This window comes from Danio aesculapii, chromosome 23, assembly GCF_903798145.1.
Source record: "Danio aesculapii chromosome 23, fDanAes4.1, whole genome shotgun sequence".
NCBI classification, from domain to species: Eukaryota; Metazoa; Chordata; class Actinopteri; order Cypriniformes; family Danionidae; genus Danio; species Danio aesculapii.
In genome coordinates this window covers 35016491-35038549 of record NC_079457.1, presented here as the reverse complement: position 1 = coordinate 35038549, position 22059 = coordinate 35016491, and the positions used below count along the sequence as shown (strand labels likewise).

Genomic DNA, 22059 nt, shown 5'->3' with positions numbered 1-22059 from the left:
ATATATATATATATATATATATATTTTTTTTTTTTTTTTTTTTTTTTTTTTTTTTTTTTTTGTTTGTTTTTTTTTTTTTTGGGTCAACTGTCCTTTGGCATTGGCTCAAGAGGATGTAACTCACACGAAGGAGACGGCTGATTGGAGGGACTGAAGGGAAGATTGGACCTTGTGTACCTTTGGTGTGCCTTCAGGAACAGGGTTGGGAAACACTGACTTACTGTATAAAATGCATTTTTGGTTTTTACTGGGTTTGTGATCCAGAGTCACTATTTTCCTACCCTTGACTGTTTCCAAAACTAATTTTTATTTAGAAGTTATTTTAAAGAATGTTGGAAACCTGTAACCATTGACCATTCATAGTAGGAGAAATAAATACTATAGAAGCTAATGGTTAGAAATTTCCAGCATTTTTCAAAATATCTTCTTTTGTGTTCAACAAAAGAAATAAATTCAAACAGCTTTGGAAAAAATCAAGTGTAAATACATTTCGTTTTGGATGAACTGTTCTTGAAAAAGCTATCTAGAATCAGGAGGCTCAGGAGGATGTCACTCACACAGAGGAGACGGCTGTTTGGAGGGACTGAAGGGAAGGGGGCGGGTTCTCTCCGTCTTCATGGGCCAGTTTTGGGGAGTTTGGTGCAGACGAGTCTGGAGTGACGATTTCTTCAATATCAGAGTACATTGAGCCTCCTTTAGCACCCTTCTTAATGCTGAATGCCTTGCCAAAAGAGCTTCGCAACTACAGAGAGATTGAATAAAATACAGAGAAATTCATACTTTGTTAAAAAATGTTAACTATAAAGTACTTTTTCCAGAAAGTAGTATTAGCTACTGAGTTTAATGGTTCTAGTATGAACGTACCTATGCTTCCATCCACCTATTTTTATACATATTTTGGAAAATCACATAAAGAAATTAATGGAAACAGCAAATTTTGAAAATGAACAATTATGCAAACAAAACTGTTTGGGGTTACATTCATATCCAATCAGATAACAATATGTATAAACTATGATGTAAACACGTTATTGCATTTTTGAAAGACATATTTACCTCACATTCATTGTGTTTAGTCATCTGAGGTGCAAGTATTTAATTTTTTTTTTTTTTAAAGGCCAACAGTGGCATCTCCCACCACATCTATGTAATTTTTCTTAGTGATATTTGGCGGCAGTTTATCAAGACGTGACTGTTTTGTTCTCTTTGACTCACTGGATGGAAACTGTGCTTCATATGCAAATGTTTTATGTGATATTCCAGTTTTGCGGATAAGTCTAGTTCTAAAAAACATTTTTGCATGAAAACATAGCGACTGATGTTAATTGCATACATACATACAAACATACATAAATACATACATACATCTTTAATTCAAGTGATTGTATTAGGGTACTTAGGGCACAAAGAGACGGACACTTAAACAGCAGCACAAGAGAAAAGGACAGATGTTCTTCAACAGGCCACTTGAAACACTTTGTAGGTGTGGACACTTATGTGTTGCATTCATTTCTATAAATGGGCTCATAGTCTTGAACTACAAAAGATAAAACATGTAATATACTGAAGAGCTGCAGGAGATTATTTAAACATGCAAAGGTTAGAGTTAGTTTGAGCTTGCGACAGTGTTCAATAACTGTTGTGCTTCTTTAATAATAGCAATAGTATTAGTATGATACATTATAGAGGGAATTCACTTAGTTTCTATAATTAAACCTCTTAATATGGACATTTTAATTGGATTACTTAATTAGCATCTTGTTCATAAATTAAAAAGAGTTTTGCACAGATGCAATGATATTACGCATTGAAAATAGTTCACAGTATCATTGCCCCTGCTGCAGCCATGGTATGGCAGCAAAGTTCTTTGATTACATCAGAATATATATATATATATATATATATATATATATATAGTTGAAGTCAGAATTATTAGCCCCCCTTTGAATTTTTTATTTCTTTTAAAATATTTCCCAAATTATGTTAAACAGAGAAAGGAAATTTTCACAATTTGTCTGATAATATTTTTTTCTTCTGGAGATTGTCTTATTTGTTTTATTTCGGCTAGAATAAAAGCAGTTTTTAGTAGCTCCTTAAGGCTAACTTTTTTTTCGATAGTCTACAGAACAAACCATCATTATACAATAACTCGCCTAACTACTCTAACCTGCCTAGTTAACCTAATTAACCTAGTTAAGCTTTTAAATGTTGCTTAAAGCTTTATCGAAGTCTGTATAGTATCTAGTAAAATATTATTTACTGTCATCATGGCAAAGATAAAATAAATCAGTTATTAGAAATGAGTTATGAAACTATTATGTTTAGAAATGTGCTGAAAAAAATCTTCTACCCATTAAACAGAAATAGGGGAAAAATAGAGGGGGGCTAATAATTCTGACTTCAACTATATATATATATATATATATATATATATATATATATATATATATATATATATATATTTTTTTTTTTTTTTTTTTTTTTTTTTTTTTTTTTTAAATAACTGAGATACTAAGCTAAATGTGCTCTGGGCAGACTGAAATAACTGCTGAATTACTTCCAAATGGTTAAACTAGGACATTTAATTAGTAAACTTAGCCTTATTTCCCAAGAAAATCAAAGTGTTTTGTTAAATATACTTTGGGTTGAACCACTGAAACAGTAATTTATGTTTATGAAAGTGCCTGTCAGAGGAGCTGAGCTGATGGAAACCTGCAGAAATGTGAGGATTTGGAGAGCAAGAGAGAAACATTCCCTCAGTGAAGCTTTAAACTTACCTCACAGACCTTAGAGATTTTCAAAAGAAAAATACATGAAAACTCTGGTTATGCACTAGCAGATAAAAATAGTTCCAATAGATTCATCTTACGGCTCCTTATTATCCATCTTATTTTCCACCTACCCAGTTCTTCTTCTTCTTCTTCTTGGCATCGTCCTTCAGGCTACCCACACTGGAGTGACTGGTGATGCTGTTCAGACTCGAGATGCTTTCGCTTGAGTTCTGCCTCCTGATTCGCAACTCTGAAAGAAAAAATAAAAGCATTTGTTCAGTTCTATTACTTTTATTACTTTTACTCTATTACTATTACCTTTTCACAATGAGGTAACTTTACTTTCCCTATCGGCAATGCAGTGTATTTTTAGTTCCAGTTTACATTTGAATGAATGGGATACATCATTGGAAAATTTGCTGAAAAAGTAACATTGCACTTTGTGATTTAAGTCTGTTAAAGTATTGGACATGTGTCCAAATGTTTCTCTTTCAATTCTGAACTGCTTTCTAAGTTGTTTATCAAGAAAATTATATGTTTGCAAACTTTTCACTTATCAATTCACTTTATTTCCTCAATAATAAATTTATTTTTACTTTGATGCTGCTATGAATTTAAATGTATATTATTTGTTATGTGAATGTTCCTGCATGAGTAAAAATCTTTATCAAATTTTCTCATATCACCTGGTATTTGATCTATAAATGCAATCAGTTTCATCATTTATTATTTACTGATCCATAAATGTTTTTTTCCATTTCTCCGTTTGAATGAATCAAAGGCTGCTTTATACTTCTGTGTCAAGTGCATGCGTATACTCCGACGCAGCCTTTGAGTGGTTGCAAAGCCCTCCGCGTCGCCAACACTGACGTGCATCCTCTCAAAAAATCTAACTATATGTCACAACGACACATAGCGCAAGCTCTGTGATTGGTCGGCTTTGTAGCGCTAATGAATGTGGGCGGGACAGAGAGCCCAGCAAACCAGTTGAAGCGAGTGTTGAGTCCTGTGAAGTAGCTCCAGATGGAAACATTTGTTTTGTGTTTACCATATGATTAAAGCCGGTTCCCGGCTTAAAATGAGCGAGTTTGAGCCACTTGTACATTAAGGTAGCTTTCACAAAAAAAAAAAAACACCAGCAAAGAAACTCGACACAAAGAAACATAAAAACCTCACTGTCAGCTTTTGAATTCCAGAGCAACACAAACAGCGTGCATAAATATGCACGGCAATGTGTAAGGCATGTCACGCCGATCACTCGACGCAGAAGTATAAATCATGCTTAAGACCTTTAGACAGTGTTCTGCCGCCATCTACTGGGTGGTTTTAATTTATTATCTGTATACCTTTTACCCTAATTAATAATTAAAAGTTACAAATATATATTTTTTATATATATAATCCTATAATTAAAATGCAGTCTTCTTAAGCCACCTTTCCACTGCACACGATATTTGGACATGACTGTCAGAATACGCCCCCTTGTGACAGTCGCACAGAATTTTCAGTTTTGTCGTGCACCATGGGAGAGAATCTGTTCTCGCAGTGTCCGAAATAAAGGAGTACAAAAGCAAAAGCCTTTATTCTCTGTGCATATACCATGGTTAAATGAATGAATACTAGAAACCCAAAGACCAATAAAAAATTTTAAGGGAACAAAATAGCATTTTTATTACTCATTTATGAATAGAAATGTGTTTTTCGTGTCGTCATGTGAAAAGTGTCTATTATGATTATTTGTGTTCCCATAGGTGATGGGAATTCTGGAATACCATTGGTTTAATAAGGTCTATTGAATACATTTTTGGCAGTAAAACCTGCTTTGTTTACTTTTTGCCTATCTGAAGTTTCGGTTTCCTTTTGTGGAATGAGAAAATGCTCGTGCTCGCAGCTTTTTGGCCCAGATGAGACCAGACATGAGCCAACGTGAGGCAAAAACACTGTTGGTTTTCTTTAGTGCTAAATGTTTGGCATCTTCATGGTGTGTTCCGGCCTTTAAAGTGGGAACCCTGCATTGTAAACGGAGCTGTCCTCACCTTTCGGGGCAACATCTGGGTTATTGAGGGCGACGTGGATGACGGCCTGCGCCTCCATGTTCTTGGTCTTCAGGCTCTCGATGGTTTCCTTCAGCTCTATTAATTCACCATCCTGTTGAGAAAAACACATCTATTTAGTCTGTGCTCAACCATTTAAAGCAGAAACATCAATCCCCAAAGCGCTGCCACTGACGTTTCTCCAAACAAATGTAGGTTACCTTCTGTATTTTGGACACTGATGCAAACAATCTTTAGGGTTACAGACACTGTAATGATGCAATAATTCAGGCCACTGCCTCTTTTACACAGGGCAATGTACTATACATGTCTGTTTTCACTTCTGGACTGTCCTCCATGTAAGATAATTTAGCCTTGGGGCAAATCATGCGCTCGGAAATTTGGAGTATAGCACAAATAATGCTGCGACCCCTTTGGGAGTAAATGAACAGCCAGCAACCCCCAACCTCTATCCAGGCATTTGACCCAAATTTTCTCTGTTATACTCTGTGATTCTGTAAGGTACATGTGATATAGATCTAAATGGAGACTGTGGACAGTAAAAGGATAATGTATGTTTGGGCAATATGTGTCATGCACACCATTCAATCTAAAGACATGGGAACAAGCAAAGAATAAACTACATCAGCAACAACAACAACATATGTGAGCCTACTCTAAAGAAAAAAAAAACATTCATAATTTAAACAATCATTGAAAAATAATTTATTTTATGCCAAAAATCTTACGAGTATTGAGTAAAGATAATTACATGAATATGTTTTGTAAACTTCCTACTGTAAATATATAAAAAAAATATTTTTATTAGTATTATGCATTGTTAAACCTAATTTAGACAACTTTAAAGATGATTTTCTCAATATTTAGATTTTGTTTTTTAACCAAATAGTTGCATCTCAGCCATTATCCTCCTAACAAACCATTCACCAATGGAAAGTTTATTAACTCAGCTTTAAGATGATACATAAATCTCAGTTTTGAAAAAAAGAAATGACACTTACGAGTGGTTTTGTTCTCCAGGGTAACTTATTTTTCTTATTCTTATTGTACAATTATAATAATACTACAGTAATAATAACTGTTTTTATTTTTAAAGCTATGACACTACAGTGGCGCCTGCAGCTGTACGGCTGTATGCACTGTGCGTACCTACCATGAGCGGGCACGAATTAATGCTGTTTTTTTTCTTCATTTATTTATTTATTTTCATAATTTAAATTGATTATTAAACAGTATACACTATGATATATTGACAAAGCAAGAAAAAATGAGAATAAATAAAGGTGTGCGGTAAGAGATGGAATTATATTTGCTTTAGTTTTGTTGATGGTTTTTCCACACACTAAAAATTACAATTCAGATAGCTAGGATTGTTTAAAACAAGGTTCAAAATGAGTAAACGCTCTTTAAAACAGCTAACATTTGCCGAAAAGCCTAAAGCTAATGAGGCAAATATTGCTCCCCCACATGGGGTGGGGACCGCAGTCTCATCAGCATCTGAGCCGGGGGAACTCCAGGTCCAGATTCAGATCCAGCTGCCAGCTGCACAGCCTCCTAATTCAAGATGGTTTCAACTATTTTATCAGACAGACTTGCACAACTGAGCAGACATCTCTATTCTCACAACGAGTTTCTGACTTCTCTCACCCTTCCAACTGAGTTTGTTCTTCCGAGGTAATCTGGAAACACGGTCAGTGCTGCTGCGAGTACTTTGTAAACGCCTGTCCTGCTTATTCAAATTACTTACTTGATTAAATTAATTAAATTGTAATTGACCGACGCAAAGAATGGTTTTGTCATTAACAGTGAAAATAGCTTATGGCTTCTCTAAAAACTGTGAATATTTCACTTTATTTTATTTAGGATAGATTATTATTTTATTTATTTACAAACCAGTTTGTGTTTTGCTGCTTATATATGGCGGACTTGTTTTGAAGCACACCACCTCAAAGGTTATTCGTTCTTCTATTTTATGTAGTAGATAACTGACCAACAAAAAATATAAAAAAATTAAGATACAAATTATACCAAACAAAATTGGTTTCAAAAAGATATTTTTTTCCAAGAAAAATTTACGAAATTGTATTTTTGTTTGAGCCTGTCTATACTCAAATGTGCGGGTGGATGATTTGTTTCGTTCAGTGGAATGTATGGATTTAATTGCTTCACCGTGATTGTTGTAACAAAAACCTCTGTCAAATATTTGCTAATTTTTTAATTTGTCATAATTTCAAAGATTATGTCTAGAGCATCTGATTTTTCCTTGGTGCTGATGTGCTTTTATTCTCTCTGTCTTATTTGCGACAAGTTAGGTGAGGAAGTGTTTAAGCAACGCTGGCAGGAAAATATACATTTAGATTTCAAAGAAAATATCATAATATTAAAAAGGAAATATAAGTTTCATCCTATCAACGTCGTAACTAATGCCCTTTATAATGTAGCCTTTGACTGCAAGCATTAGTGTTTCTTGAGACTGAAATAAAAATAAGGGATGATGAGGTGGGGTGGTGCTACACAATATTAAAATAATCTACAATTTATATTATAATAAATAGATTCACACACACTCCAATAATCACTGTTTGTATAAGACATGCTTTTAATTTTTATGTCTGACTATAGATCAATTTCCTTCCTCGCTTTTACTCACAAAAATGTCACAGCAGTGCATGGTTTGTCAGTTTATGATAAATACTGTACCTTCTGCTCAGCGCTGAACGAGAGGGTCTGCAGTCGAGAGGTCATGAGGGCCAGACTCTGCTCAAATGCTGCCACCAGATTCGCCTAGAGAATTGCAAAACAAAAAATTAAGATAATAGTTAAGATGGTACTGAACATTTGGAATGTTTAAACTCTCGAAGATACTGGGATGTTTCAAAATGGGTTAAAAATAAAATTTAGCCAAGGCAAGGCGAGGTAAGTTTCTTTATATAGCACATTTCATAAACAATGCTAATTCAAAGTTCTTTAGATATAGAAGATAATTTAAAAAGAATTATAAGATAATAACAAATTAAAAACAAATGAAGCATCAGATAGAAACAAAAAACATAAAAAATACAATTATTAAGAACTATGGGCAAAGATTAATCGCGATTAGTCACATACAAATTAAAAGTTTTTTTTGACATAATATACTTATTATGTATTTGTGATATATATATATATATATATATATATATATATATATATATATATATATATATATATATATATATATATATATATATATATATATATATATATATATATATATATATACACAGTTGAAGTCAGAATTATTAGCCCCCTCTGAATTTTTTTTTTATAATTATTTCCCAAATGATGTTTAACAGAGCAAGGAAATTTTCACAGTATGTCTGATAATATTTTTTCTTCTGGAGAAAGTCTTATTTGTTTTATTTCGGCTAGAAAAAAAAGCAGTTTTTAATTTTTTATGAACCATTTTAAGGTCAACATTATTAGCCCCTATTTTTTTTCGATAGTCTACAGAACAAACCATCGTTATACAATAACTTGACTAATTACCCTAGCCTGCCTAGTTAACCTAATTAACCTAGTTAAGCCTTTAAATGTCACTTTAAGCTGTATAGAAGTGTCTTGAAAAATATCTAGTCAAATATTATTTACTGTCATCATGGCAAAGATAAAATAAATCAGTTATTAGAAATGAGTTATTAAAACTATTATGTTTAGAACTGTGTTGAAAAAATCTTCTTTCCGTTTTAGAAATTGCCTATATATAGCCATAAGTGAAAGAGAAAGTAGACTGTTTAAAATAAGTGTAGTAAAACAAAAGGACAAAAATATAGTTGATGACTAAACATAATCATGTAATGACTCCAGACAGTTCTTTTTTGTTGACCACTAATTCAGCAAAATAATATATATTTTAGCAATTTATAAACAGAGCTTTTACCTTTATCTTTATTTAACCCACACTGGCAGTTCTAGTGTTAAATCACTGGTTCTCAACCATGTTTCAAGAGCCCCCAAACACTGCATGATTTGCATTGTCTCATCAGTCAATCACACCATATTCAACTCATCAGATCATTAGCAGAGACTCCAGGACTTGAAATGGTTGTGTGAGACCAAGGACACATGCAAAGATGTGCAGGTTGAGATCCAGTGACATTCTTGCTGAATAATAAAATAAATAAGTAAATAAAAAGTGCAGACCCAAGCATTTGAATATTAGTCATGCTCATGCAAAATATTACAGACTTCAAGTGTGATTTGTGAATGCAGACATACATTAGCGGACAGCTGTGTGGTCAGACAGGCCACTTTCTCCTGTGAGGACTCCAGCTCTCTCCTCAACTTGCGGATTTGCTGGGAAGAAACACACAAACCTGTTAATTCAATCAATAAAACAACATCAAATTTACAGGCACAAAAATAGACCAAGTAATAAGGATCCTATCATCATCTCTCATCCTTGTGTTGATCCAGACTTGAGTTACTTTTTTTTGCAAAACACAAAAGATGATGTTAGATTGCTCCAGAACAAATAAAGACAACTAAACACAGAAATGCTAAAAAAAAAAGCTACATCCTTGAGTTTATTTATTCTATTAAGTTTGTTTATTCTTTTCTGTATTCTTAATAGTTAGTTAATTTGGTTCCAATGCTTTATGAGCTTCTATATTCTGTTGAACACAAAATAATAAAAAAATGGAAACCTGTAACCACTCACTTTCATAGTATTTGTTTTTCCCACACTTTAAAAAATGAGAGGGTTACACACAATTCATTCATGATGTCCCAGCACAAATCGATCAAGTTAACTTAACAAATTTCTATGGATTAAACATAAAACAATCAAGTTGTCCCTAAAACAATCTCAATAGTTTTGTTGTTTCAGTAGTTTGTCAAAATCATTTTTGAGTGTACTATGTCAATGGATACAGGTTTCTAACATTCTTCAAAATATCTTCTTTTGTGTTCAACAGAATAACAAAATGCATAAAGCTTTGGGACTACCTGAACTAAATTTATTTTATTTTATTTTTTTTATTATTCCGAATTTATACTAGTAACAGCTTAAAGGTGCAGTATGTAGGTTTGACGCCCAGTGTTGAACTAGATATTGCAAGTCTGGTTTAAAACCCATGCAAACACAGGTTGCCAGATTGACAACATCAACAGCAGTGTGCCTGACTATTGAGCCTAAAGGGTGATTTATGTCGAGTTCTAAATAAAAGTAACGGCACATAATGAGGAAATATTTTCCATATTAAAATAAGTTTTTGTCCTAATCAAAATCTGAAATCTATATTTAGAATCTGCTTCTATTTCTTGCACCTGACGAACAGGATACAATGACAATGATCACCTCAGGTACACCTCATGTGCTTTATTCAGTGTTAAATGTTAATAATGTGAGTTTGAATGCCAATTTACATGATGTGTATTGCTATACTACTGAAAATAGCAACAGATATACCTCAGATCTAAAAAAAAAAAAAAACACAACCGTTTGAAATGGAACTTCAGTACAAGCCAACACATATCAGTGATTTAGCATGTAGCTTACATTTAATAATGCTAGATTTTATATGTATTAATTTGATTATAAACCTTACTATATCATTGAAGTGCAGTAAGTGCACTATTTTGTACTTCTGAATGGCTTTACTTAAATTTCTGTCGTGTTTCGTTGGGTGCAAACAGCCAAATAGCTTATCATTGCAAATCTCGTCTTGTATCGTGTTGTTAGGACACAGGGTTACAATGTAAGCTGCTCACCTGTTTGCATTCATAATATTTATATGATTTGCTAATTAATAACCACCTTATGTGGAACTCTGAATCTGCCTCTCATTTCGCAGTCTGCTACTGTCCACCGGAGGTCACATTTCGGTTACGGGTGCATGCTTTAAGAGCCTTAATGCCTGAATGCACATTTTCAAAGCAGAATATCTGACTTCAGCATTGTTTTTCAGATAAACAAGAATGTACACTTAGCATGTTTTCCAAAATATCTGCATATTTTGGTATGTCTATGCTTTTGAAGATTCAAAAACCTACATACAGCACCTTTAATGCTAGAATCAGTACAAGTATGTTTAACAGTACTTATACATATTTCTACAGAACATCTTTTGTGAACGTCATGCAAGACTGGAGTTACAGGATTATTCAGCCTGATCTCACGAGAAAATGTAAGTATTTAACGTTTCGTCAGTATAGTGGCTAATTCGAATGAAATTGTACGATTTTAAAAAGGAGGCATGGCACCTAACCCCACCCCTAAACCCAACTGTCATTGGGGGATGAGCAAATCATACTAAATTGCACAAATTAGATCATACGAATTCATACGAATTAGCTACTAAATCAAAAAGTTACGAATTGCCCTGAGATTGTGTTGGATTATCATACAGCGATTGTTTGAGTGAATTATGACATAATTTGTGTTTTAGGTAAATTGTTCCTCTTAAGACTTCTTCACACAGCTGATTTAATGCTCAGAATTTAGTGTAAAGACGCTTTGTCGTATTAACAGTTTGTGTACACACAATTTTGTAAAAATGTATGCCGGTTTCTAATTTAATATAAAGTAAAAATGCTATAAATGATTGTTTATGATCACTTTTTACATGCCGGTCTGGAATACTTAATTCTAATTGGTCAGCCATGACATTCCAAGGTATGTCATTACCAGATAACAATCACTAAATAACACAGGCTGAATAACACACTCTGTCACACTGCATTATTTTGACTGTTTGGTGTTGGCTTGTGACTGAATAATATGTAGGTTAGTATATGCTCCATTCAACCTGTTTAGTTTCTATCAGCTTTGTGTTTTTGTCTGTTTGGCACCATCTTGTAAACAAATAATGAATAGGTTAGTGTATGATCCATTTGTTTCGGTCAGCTTTGCATTTAATTAATGAATTAATAAAATATTACATCTCATTACAAAGTTTTCTATCTAAATTTTTACGTATTGTGGCAAGTAGCCATGTAATAACAGGAAAAAATACATCCAAGAGTGTTGTTTTCTTGTACTTTCAATGCACTTTAGCCCTAACGTACATAATATGACATAAATCTCTAAATAGTTTTTATTAAATTATTGTATTAATGTAGAAGGCAACAGTGAAGCTCCAGGAGTTTCAGCTCACTGCAGCTGCTGAAAAACTGTGACAGATGAGATTTAACACTCTCAAAAACAACTGTGTCTGTTTACATAGTGTAGGCTCAATTTGGAATGGCTGGATAAGTTCTGTACATGCAACTGAATGTAACAAAAAAGACAAATGGTGAGTATGTCCACATACCGAGACATAGACCAGACACACAACAAATACAACGGGGAACCAGATTCACTTGGAGTTAAGACAAACTTGGAATTAATAAACTTCATCAAGCATGTTGTTTTCCAAAAAAAGTCCCAAAGAGAGCTTTTTGAAGGATTTTTCATTTTGCATCCATAGACCAAGTAGATAGACTCATGAGACAGTGAAGGCCGATTCCCATCAGGAAAATAAAACAACATGACAGCAAAAATACAGTATAAGGGGTCATTCACACAGAACACATATTTGCTTGTAAATCACAGTGCTCAAGAATGGATTTTAAAAAAGTGTTTATGTCAAATGTTGCTGTCAAATAAAACTGTTATCATACCAACTTGTATAACAGAACTGAACAGAAATGGAATTAAGATATGGAGTATGCATATATTAGTGGCATTATAGAAGTAAACACAGCAATCAAACTATTACCGTCATGTACGATTTTTCGCCAAATTTTACGACAAGATCCACACAAGAGGCTGTCAGTAAAGGACCGCACACACACATACACACTATGAAATGCAGAAGTTTTTTTGGCATGCATTAAATTCCATAACACTCTCACCAGTCCTTACCCCTTATTCGCGTCGAATACCCCAGTTTGTCATGGGGGCATGAATGAAATGTTCTTGAATGATAGTGAAACTGCCGAATTGCAGTTAAAGTCATCCAAAATTACAGAAAACTCTTACATGAAAGTACTTCACGTAAACACCTTAATTGTATTATTGTCTATTAAGTTAAATAACTAGATTACAGATGTCCATGTAAGCGTAGTCAGCAGTGTCTTTTAAGTAAGTGAAAGGGCAATCCAAAAGGGCATCCTGCTGATTTTATTCAGAAGGGCACTTTTTTGTCAGACGGCTCACAGCCAGGAATACATCCGCGCTAAAATATCAAGGTGAAAGTCATCATTGCTTGCGTAGAATAGACCCAGCTCCCAACCCAATTTTGAGAATAGATTAACGGCGATATTTTTTAATCACCCGATAAGAGCTTTAACGCAGTACGTTAACACCGATAACGGCCACTACTTTTAACGTAGTGCTTATGTGTAAGGCACTGCAAAAGATGTAACGCAACACATTGTAAATTGAAGAAGAGATAGGAACCATAACGTAAAGTGTAACAGTCACAAAGTCAAAAAAACTATTGAAAAGTAACACACTGGATCTGTGTGAATGGCCCCTAAGACAACAAAAGTCTAAAATGCACTGTAATGATACCTTTTTCATTTACATCAATTTTTAGTATTATTATTATTATTATGATTATAATATTATTATAATAAGTTCTTGTATGTTTAACTAATGTTAATTAACTTTGGGTCTTAAAAAAAATACATTTTGAGGCAACATTGCCTAATATTAATAAATGCTGTATAATTTTGGTAGAATTTCTACTAATGATAAGCATGTTTCATAAAATTCACATTATATTTATTTATTTATTTATTTATTTATTTTATTAATGTAGAAAAAGAGTTGCTGTTCATTTAGATCTCTATTTATGTTCAGAAAAAGAATATTTTGGAAGTAGTGATTATTTTGTCATTACTTGGCAACACTTTATATTACATGGCCTTTTTATACATATTATACCTGATTATATAATATACCTGAACCTAAAACAATAAATGATTCTTATTAGCATGCAACTAAAGTTCGCTTTGCTATAAAGATTTTCTAAACCAGCTACTAAACACTTTCACTAACTCTTTTAAACACTATCTCTAGATTTATATTTGACTTTTTTGCCTTTATTACGACAAGACGGTAGCTGGACAGGAAGTAAATTGGTAAAAGGGGGGATTGAAAAAGGCCCGTGAGCCAGGACTCGAACTCAGGACACCCGAAGTACAATGGCACAACATGTCGGTGCCCATGCGGCTATCAGCGCAGACAAACATGATGATATAAAATATAAGTTTAGCAAAAACATTCATTCATTTTCCTTTGGCTTGGTCCCTTTATTTATCAGGGGTTGCCACAGCAGAATGAACGCCAACTTATCCAGCATATGTTTTACACAGTGGATGCCCTTCCAGCGGCAACCCATCTCTGGGAAACATCCATACACACACATACATATACACTACAGCCAATTTAGTTTATTCAATTCACCTATAGTGCATATTTTTGGACTGTGGGGGAAACTGGAGCACCCGAAGGAAACCCACACAGACATGGGGAGAACATGCAAACTCCACAGAGAAATGCCAACTGGCCCAGCCGGGACTCAAACCAGCGACGTTCTTGCTGTGAGGCAACAGTGCTAACCATTGAGCCATCGTGTCACCTCAGCAAAACATATTTAAATAATTAATAACCTCAGAGTCCACAACATGTCTCATTTTAAAGCTTTATCAGTAGTTGTTAAAACTGAATTTTCGTACTTCAGGAAGCAAATTGTTGTGTTCGAATAAAGTCTACATGAACTGGAAGTTGCTGAGACTTTATTTTAGTATGTTGTACTTTACAACTAAAACAGAATATTGAGTAGGGGGCAGGACTTTCTTTTTGCACATCATTCCCTAGTAGCAAACTAATGATAAGAGAGGCATGGTTCTGAATAATGTGGATGAAGCCATCAAACAAGGACATCAACAGAGAATTACCGCCAATTCAAAAGCAGAAGCGAATGATCAGACTTTGATTGAAGATTACCAAAGCAACTTTTTTGGATTAAATGGATTAACTTACACATATTATTGGTTCACCGTAAGAATTCCTAGCAAAATAAACACTGTAAATATGATTTCACACTCCCTTTGATCATTAATATCCATCTTAACTGTCAAATTACATATATGTGTGTGGTTATGTGCGTGCATGTGTGCGAGCGTACGTGTGTGTGTTTTATCCTACCTGATGTGAATAGGCCTTCATGTTAAAGTTATGAAACACAGAACACAGAGGAAATTATGAGCACCACCATGGTTAGCTATTCATTTCCCTGAGCCCAGAGACAGACAATCATGACTGAATAAATCAGAACTGGACAAATACTGTGCAGAGAAACCTCATAACAGCTTTCTGAACAGCTAATGCCAGTGTGTGCCATTGATATTAGCAGACCCACACGAAAAAAAAAAAATACTAGAGTAATTTATAACACAAAGTATATTATAGTTTTTTTTTTTTTTGCAACACTCTGTTAATGAATGTTACAACATACTACAGTAGTCAAAATTTGTGAATCAAAAAAGTTAATCAAAGTTATAACAAGAACGGAAGAAAATCTACAATATTGGGTATTTTGTATATATTGCTATAGTTTTTGTTGCCATAGCAACTAAAGAGTTAACAGATTAATTCAAGTACTTATCCCAATATGCATCAAAAACACTAGTATTTAGTAAATTATTGAAGTATTTTTTTTTTTTTTATGAGGCATAGCTGTTATGACCTCTGAGTAACACAAACAAGGTTATTGATCTGGCAAACTCCAGCATGATAGAGAGAAAAAGGAGAGAAAGAGAAGCGACAGACACTCACCTCGCCCTGCATTCTCTCCTCCGCCTGAGAGAAGCACGCAAGAAAACAACCACAGATCCACAGTCAGATACTACATACAGTACAGTACAGTGATGAAGATACAGAAATACAACTAGAGACAGAAACAGGGCTGCACCATTTGGTCAGATTGCTTTAAGTGTGTTAAGTTAAGACTATGCTCAGCAGATACAAAAGATTGTTTTTGATTTTTATTAAAATTATTTTTTTTATGACTTTTTTTAACCTTAACTTGGAAGTATAAATATATATCAAATATATACAACTGGTAAAAAAAAAATGAAAAAAGGAGAAGGAATTACATACTTTAGAAAGTAATGCATTACTATATTGAGGTATTCCATCCAAAAAGTAACTAGTTGCATTAATTAGTTATTTTTAATAATGTGATAGTAATGCGATACTTTACTTTTGAGTGACTTTTTATTACCTGGCTGAGGCTTGATCTCTTTCATGTTTTTTTCGTTCTTTTTTTAATAGAGGAGTTCAGCACTTAACAACGCACTGTATAACCTACACTTTCATTAAAAAAAAAATAATAATAAAAAAAATAATAATAATATTTATATTAGGATAATGTTATCTGAGAACTTCCTGATTCCAGAGATATACATGCCATAGTATAAGATTCTGGCAATATGATAACCTTGGATAAAAATATCATGGCTTCACTGTATTGTGATTACTGCTTTAAAAATATATTATTTTTAAATGTCTGGGTAAAAAAACAACTTTCCCCACCTTTGAACACAATATATTTCATTTTGAGAAATATTTTAAAATATTTTGGAGCAGTAAACATGTCAGGCTAAATAATTCAAATTAATTTTAGACTTCTGCTGTCTTCCTTAGTTTCTAAAACAGATTTCTTTACAATTAAAATGGCATTTTTGGATATCTTTTCTGCTGGAGATAATATTGACCTAAAAAACTAAATAAAAACCTAACGTACCATAGGAACGGTATAGCAGAACACTTCGTCAGTTTTGAAACCTTGACTTTTAAAAACTGCGGTATACCTTGGAAACGGTTATCGTCCCATGCCTAATACAGATTATTGAATGTTTAAAGCAATGTGCTACTTTTGTACTATTTGTGTTAAGTAAAATCACTGTCCATTGAGACAATCCCCTTTTCCTTTTCTTTGATGCGTTCTAAATAAACACATTCTCTCATTGAATACGTGATTTATTATGACTACTTTAATCCTAATTTAGCCAATTTATTTTTTTTAAGCGAATTAACTAAACTAAAAAGTAACTCGCATTACATTTTCAAAAAAGTAACTAAAATATTATTCCTTATTACTTACAGTAAGTATACTGTAATATACTTATTACAAAAATATTATTACGTAACTCACGTTACTTGTAATGCGTAATGCGTTACCCCAACACTGTATAGCTATCTATCTATCTATCTATCTATCTATCTATCTATCTATCTATCTATCTATCTATCTATCTATCTATCTATCTATCTATCTATCTATCTATCTATCTATCTATCTGCCCGTCTATCCGTCTGTCTGTCCGTCTGTCCGTCTATCTATCCATCGATTTAAAATACTTCATCCCATGCTGTTTTCTTAACCTGCAAGTCCTTATTTTACAAACTATGTAGATCATAAAGAACTATCAGATCCCTTAGTTTTTCGCGATTTTGTAATCACTGAATTCAATGCAAAATCAACAAAAAAATCCATCCATCTATCCATCCATCCATCCATCCATCCATCCATCCATCCATCCATCCATCCATCCATCTATCTATCTAGACTGTACTAAAATACTGTAACTGTATTTTAAAACCAGAGCTTTTGTAAATATCATTACAATTTTAAAAATAATAGTTTTCGGTTCATTCATTTAACATTTTTTTTTTAAAAATTATTTAAGCAATTACTTGATTTAAAAAATTAAACGGCTTAGTATTAAATTAATTAGGTGACTTGACTTACAAAATTGAGTTAACCCATTGCCTTAAATTATTAAGTAAATAAAGTACATGCATAATTTAAAAAAAAAGTTACGTGAACTTACGTGAACAGTAAATGGGTTTACTCACTTTTCATGTAGCGTCAATGTGTAGCTTATAAAGCACTGGGTTAACTCATTTACTTTAAAGTAACTAATTGCTTTATACAGTGTGCGAATAGAGGTTGGTTTAGTGCTTTGTTGTAATCAGTTATTAATTGTTTGCTGCTTAAATATTCATGATAATTCTTATTATTATCAGTGTTTTCAAGTGTACAGCATGCGTTATACATATAAATCCTTTTATAACATAAATTATATATTAATATATTTTTAATATGAACTATTTGACAATTTGTTGCATCCTTTTTTATTCATTCTTTTTGTCGCCACAGTGGAATGAACCGTCAACTTATCCAGCAAATCTTTTACGCAGTGGATGCCCTTCCAGCTGCAATCCAACACTGGGAAAAACCCATAGACTCTTGCATTCATACACATTCACTACGGCCAATTTAGCTTATTCAATTCACCTATAGCGCATGTCTTTAGACTGTAAGGATAAACAATATTGCACTGTATCTCTATTTTTTCCTGTGTTTTTAATTATACAAATGTAGTTGTGTTAAGCAGAAACAATTTCAAAGACGTTAAATATCATAATTATGTCTCTATTATTAACCACAGTATATTTATTCAATTCAACCATAGACTTAATAGACTTCTGCTATGATAAATTGTGCAGCCCTAGACATGAATGATATAAAAATGCACGTTTAATAAAGCAATGGTAAATGATTTCACTATTTATATGAGTTAATCAGATGTGTATGTTAAACAGTATTACTTATGAGTGAGTCTGTGAATGAAACAAATTTGACATTGTTATTAACGTTCAGTTTGACTAATTGGAGTTTTTTTATACTGCTTTGTAAGTCTAAAGAAAGTCTGCTTTTCATCCGACCAAGCATGTAATTTGCATCTGCTCGACTAACATCTCCATTTTCAGTAGTGAAAGCAGAGAAAACTTTATGTGGTTTCCAGGTAATCAGCAGGAGAAAACACACTTACAGTCTCACTCTGAGGGACAAAAAGAGGTCAGACACTTACTGATGAGTAGCTGGATGAGGCATTGGATACCAGCGACAGGACTGAGCCATGAACTGCAGGATGACAAAACAGAGAAAAAACACAATTAGGATTGTCTACATTGTTTACAATTACTGTGTGTGTGTGTATATATATATATATATATATATATATATATATATATATATATATATATATATATATAAAATAAAAAGTTAAGTAAACTGAACAGTTAATGGATTTCATTTAGAAGTATGATCGATCGGATGCATTTTTTTTGGACCAACAAACAAAATACTTCTACCAACAAAATTCTAACAAAATTCTAACAACCACTCACTGTTTGCATGTGTTCAAACAACAACCAAGTCTCGGAAACTAATGAAAAAGAATTGGGAATTTTTGCCAAAAATGTCCTTGGTGATGCTTGAAGGTTAATGGTGGTTCTTGGTGTAAATTAAATTATTTCAATTGTATAGTTTGCACTGCGCTCTTGCATTGCTTTTTGTTTGCCTGGTGCGTTGGTCTCTTAGATGTTTTCATTTTAATGTTTTTTTTTTAAATATTATTTTATAAAAAAAAGTTCAGTATAAAATATATTTAAATAAATGCAGATCACTGCTTCTTGAAAAAAAGTGAAATCATTTGTATAATAAAAAAAAAAAATGGATTATTTTAATTAGAGAGCAATGTTGTACAGCCTGTGGCATGTTTTGCTCACCGTCATCATTGTCTCTGTCTCTGAAGGAGCCGGAGCGGATCATGCTCTTGGGCCGCTCTGCAAGGGACAGGGTGCTGCCTAGCGGAGAGGCCTGATAGAGCTCGAAACTGGCCTCGTGTGTGGGAATGCTGTTGGATCTGGTCATCCGAGGTGTTCCTGAGCTGGAGCTGGGACTCACTGCACATTACACACAGCAGAGGGAGACAGAGCTCATGTGTCAATGGAAGAAAACACTGTCCTGCATCATGCAATTATTCCAGTGGATTAAACAACAAGAGATGATTATCATAAAATATGGATCCTTTTTAATTAATTAATTAATTAATTAACTAATTAATTTGTTTGTCTAGTCTGCATTAATTTGTGCATGTTATCCTAAGAAATGCCCCAATCTTTCATCTGGCATGGCCCTGTTGGGAGGGAAAATTCGATTATTATTATTATTATTATTATTATTATTATTATTATTATTATTATACTAAAAATACTTGTAATTTAAATTGATTATTATTATTATTATTGTTGTTGGTTTTCATAATATTAATGATAATAATAATAATAATAATAATAATAATATTAATAATAATAATAATAATAATAATAATAATAATTATTATTATTATTATTATTATTATTATTATAATTATTAGAATCATAATTATAATAATTGATGATGATGATGATGATTATTATTAGTATTATTATTATACTAATAATACTTGTAATTTTATTTGATTATTACTCTTGTTGTTGTTATTCATAATAATAATAACAATAACAACAACAACAACAATAATATCAATAATAATAATAATAAGAAGAAGAAGAAGAAGAAATGTTATTATTATTATTATTATTATTGTTATTATTATTGTTACTATTATTATGAACAACAACAACAATAATAACAATAATAATCAATTAAAATTGCAAGTATTATTAGTATAATACTACTACTATTACTACTACTACTACTACTACTACTACTACTACTACTACTACTACTACTACTAATAATAATAATAATAATAATAATAATAATAATAATAATAATCATAATAATAACACCAATAATAATAAACTATTATTATTATTATTATTTGACTTATAATTAAGAATATTATTAATCAGTTTTAGTTATTTGAATAAATCGAAACGATCATTATTTCATCCCCTCCTCATCTCCCTAGTTGTCTTTTTAAATACTTTTTACCAATGCAATTATAAAATGAGACTAATTTGGTTGTTTTTAAATATTTTCATTAGTATTTTCACTTTAAAACAAGGTTTCATTAGTTAATGTATTTACTAACACGAACTAATCATGAACATTATTTGTACAGCATCTTATAATCACATCTCAACATTTATTAATGCATTATTAACATCCACATTATTGCTTGTTAACATTAGTGAGTTAACATGAATGAACAATTGTGTTTTCATGAACTAACATGAACAAATACTGTAATAAATAGTTCGTTTATAGTTTGATCGTGTTAGTAAATGCATTAACTAACATTAACTAATGCAACCTTATTGTAAAGTGTTACCATGTCTTTAAATCTGTTTCAGAGAATGAGAGGTAATGCAGACACTTACTGATGTTTGTCAGTGGTAATTTTCCTGTCAGTGATGGTGAAGGGAACTGTGGTGGACTGCTGGCCTCAGTCGAGCTCATGATGGTGTGTGAGTGTCGTCTCTCTTTACTGTCCTCCTCTGCCTGCGACAGGAGCTGTTGGCTGATGGGAAATAAAGATAAGGCATTCGTTTTACTGCATCAGATCAAACCATCTAAACATTAGGAGAAAAAAAAAACACCATTGTGAGGTTTAATTAAAAGTACCTTAAGCCTTTCTTTGGGAGAGTATTTCTGTCCTTTTGTGAGCTAAAATGAAGGAGAGAAAAAAAGCATTATTCAAATGACAGGACATTTCTACATGAAGATGAAGAAAACTCTAAAAATAGAACGGTGAAATCTGTAGAGCTAAAAGAGCAATTAGCAGTTCAGTCAGAGGGATTATTAGCGGAGATACAGTATAATCAGTGTTTTAACATATCAGACAATTGTTCTGCTTTGAGTTTTGCATGGGTGTGAAGTGAGTTATGAATGTGCTTTAACAAGACTCTGAGGAAGAAGATTATGAAGTTTTTAACCTCAGCTATTAAACAGCAGTGTGGAAGTTACCCTATATCAGTTGTAGAGGCCGCACGCTAGTAGATACTGATAATAAATACCGACAGTAAATACAGAGTGATACAGATTTATGGATATATTGGCCAATATTGTTTGTGCATATGATAGTACCCATCAAAAGGACACTTTTGCATTCATATATACAGTATATATACACTCACTGGCCACTTTATTAGGTACACCTTACTAGTACCGAGTTTGGCCCACTTTTGCCTTCAAAACTGCCTTAATCCTTTGTAGCAAAGATTCAACAAGATACTAAAAATATTCCTCAGAGGTTTTAGTCCATATTGACGTGATAGCATCACGCAGTTGCTGCAGATTTGTCGACTGCACCTCCATAATGCGAATCTCCCATTCCACCACATCCCAAAGGTGCTCTATTGGATTGAGATCTGGTGACTGTGAAGACCATTAGAGTGCAGT

At 32.8% G+C, this 22059-nt stretch overlaps 1 protein-coding gene across 4 annotated transcripts in view; it reads right to left on the bottom strand.

Moving 5' to 3' along the window:
• nav1a (neuron navigator 1a) overlaps positions 1-22059 on the bottom strand; it is a 259387-nt gene that overhangs the window by 17227 nt on the left and 220101 nt on the right. For 3 of the 4 annotated variants that reach the window (XM_056449848.1, XM_056449850.1, XM_056449851.1), the window contains 10 exons: positions 21283-21324; positions 21039-21178; positions 19437-19613; positions 18737-18789; positions 15633-15656; positions 9083-9160; positions 7526-7609; positions 4808-4919; positions 2903-3021; positions 558-742 (listed from right to left, as the gene is read on the bottom strand). In XM_056449848.1, coding sequence (XP_056305823.1) covers positions 558-742; positions 2903-3021; positions 4808-4919; positions 7526-7609; positions 9083-9160; positions 15633-15656; positions 18737-18789; positions 19437-19613; positions 21039-21178; positions 21283-21324 — 1014 coding nt within the window. The remainder of the gene's footprint in view (positions 1-557; positions 743-2902; positions 3022-4807; positions 4920-7525; positions 7610-9082; positions 9161-15632; positions 15657-18736; positions 18790-19436; positions 19614-21038; positions 21179-21282; positions 21325-22059) is intronic. The other variant, XM_056449849.1, reaches the window with a different exon arrangement.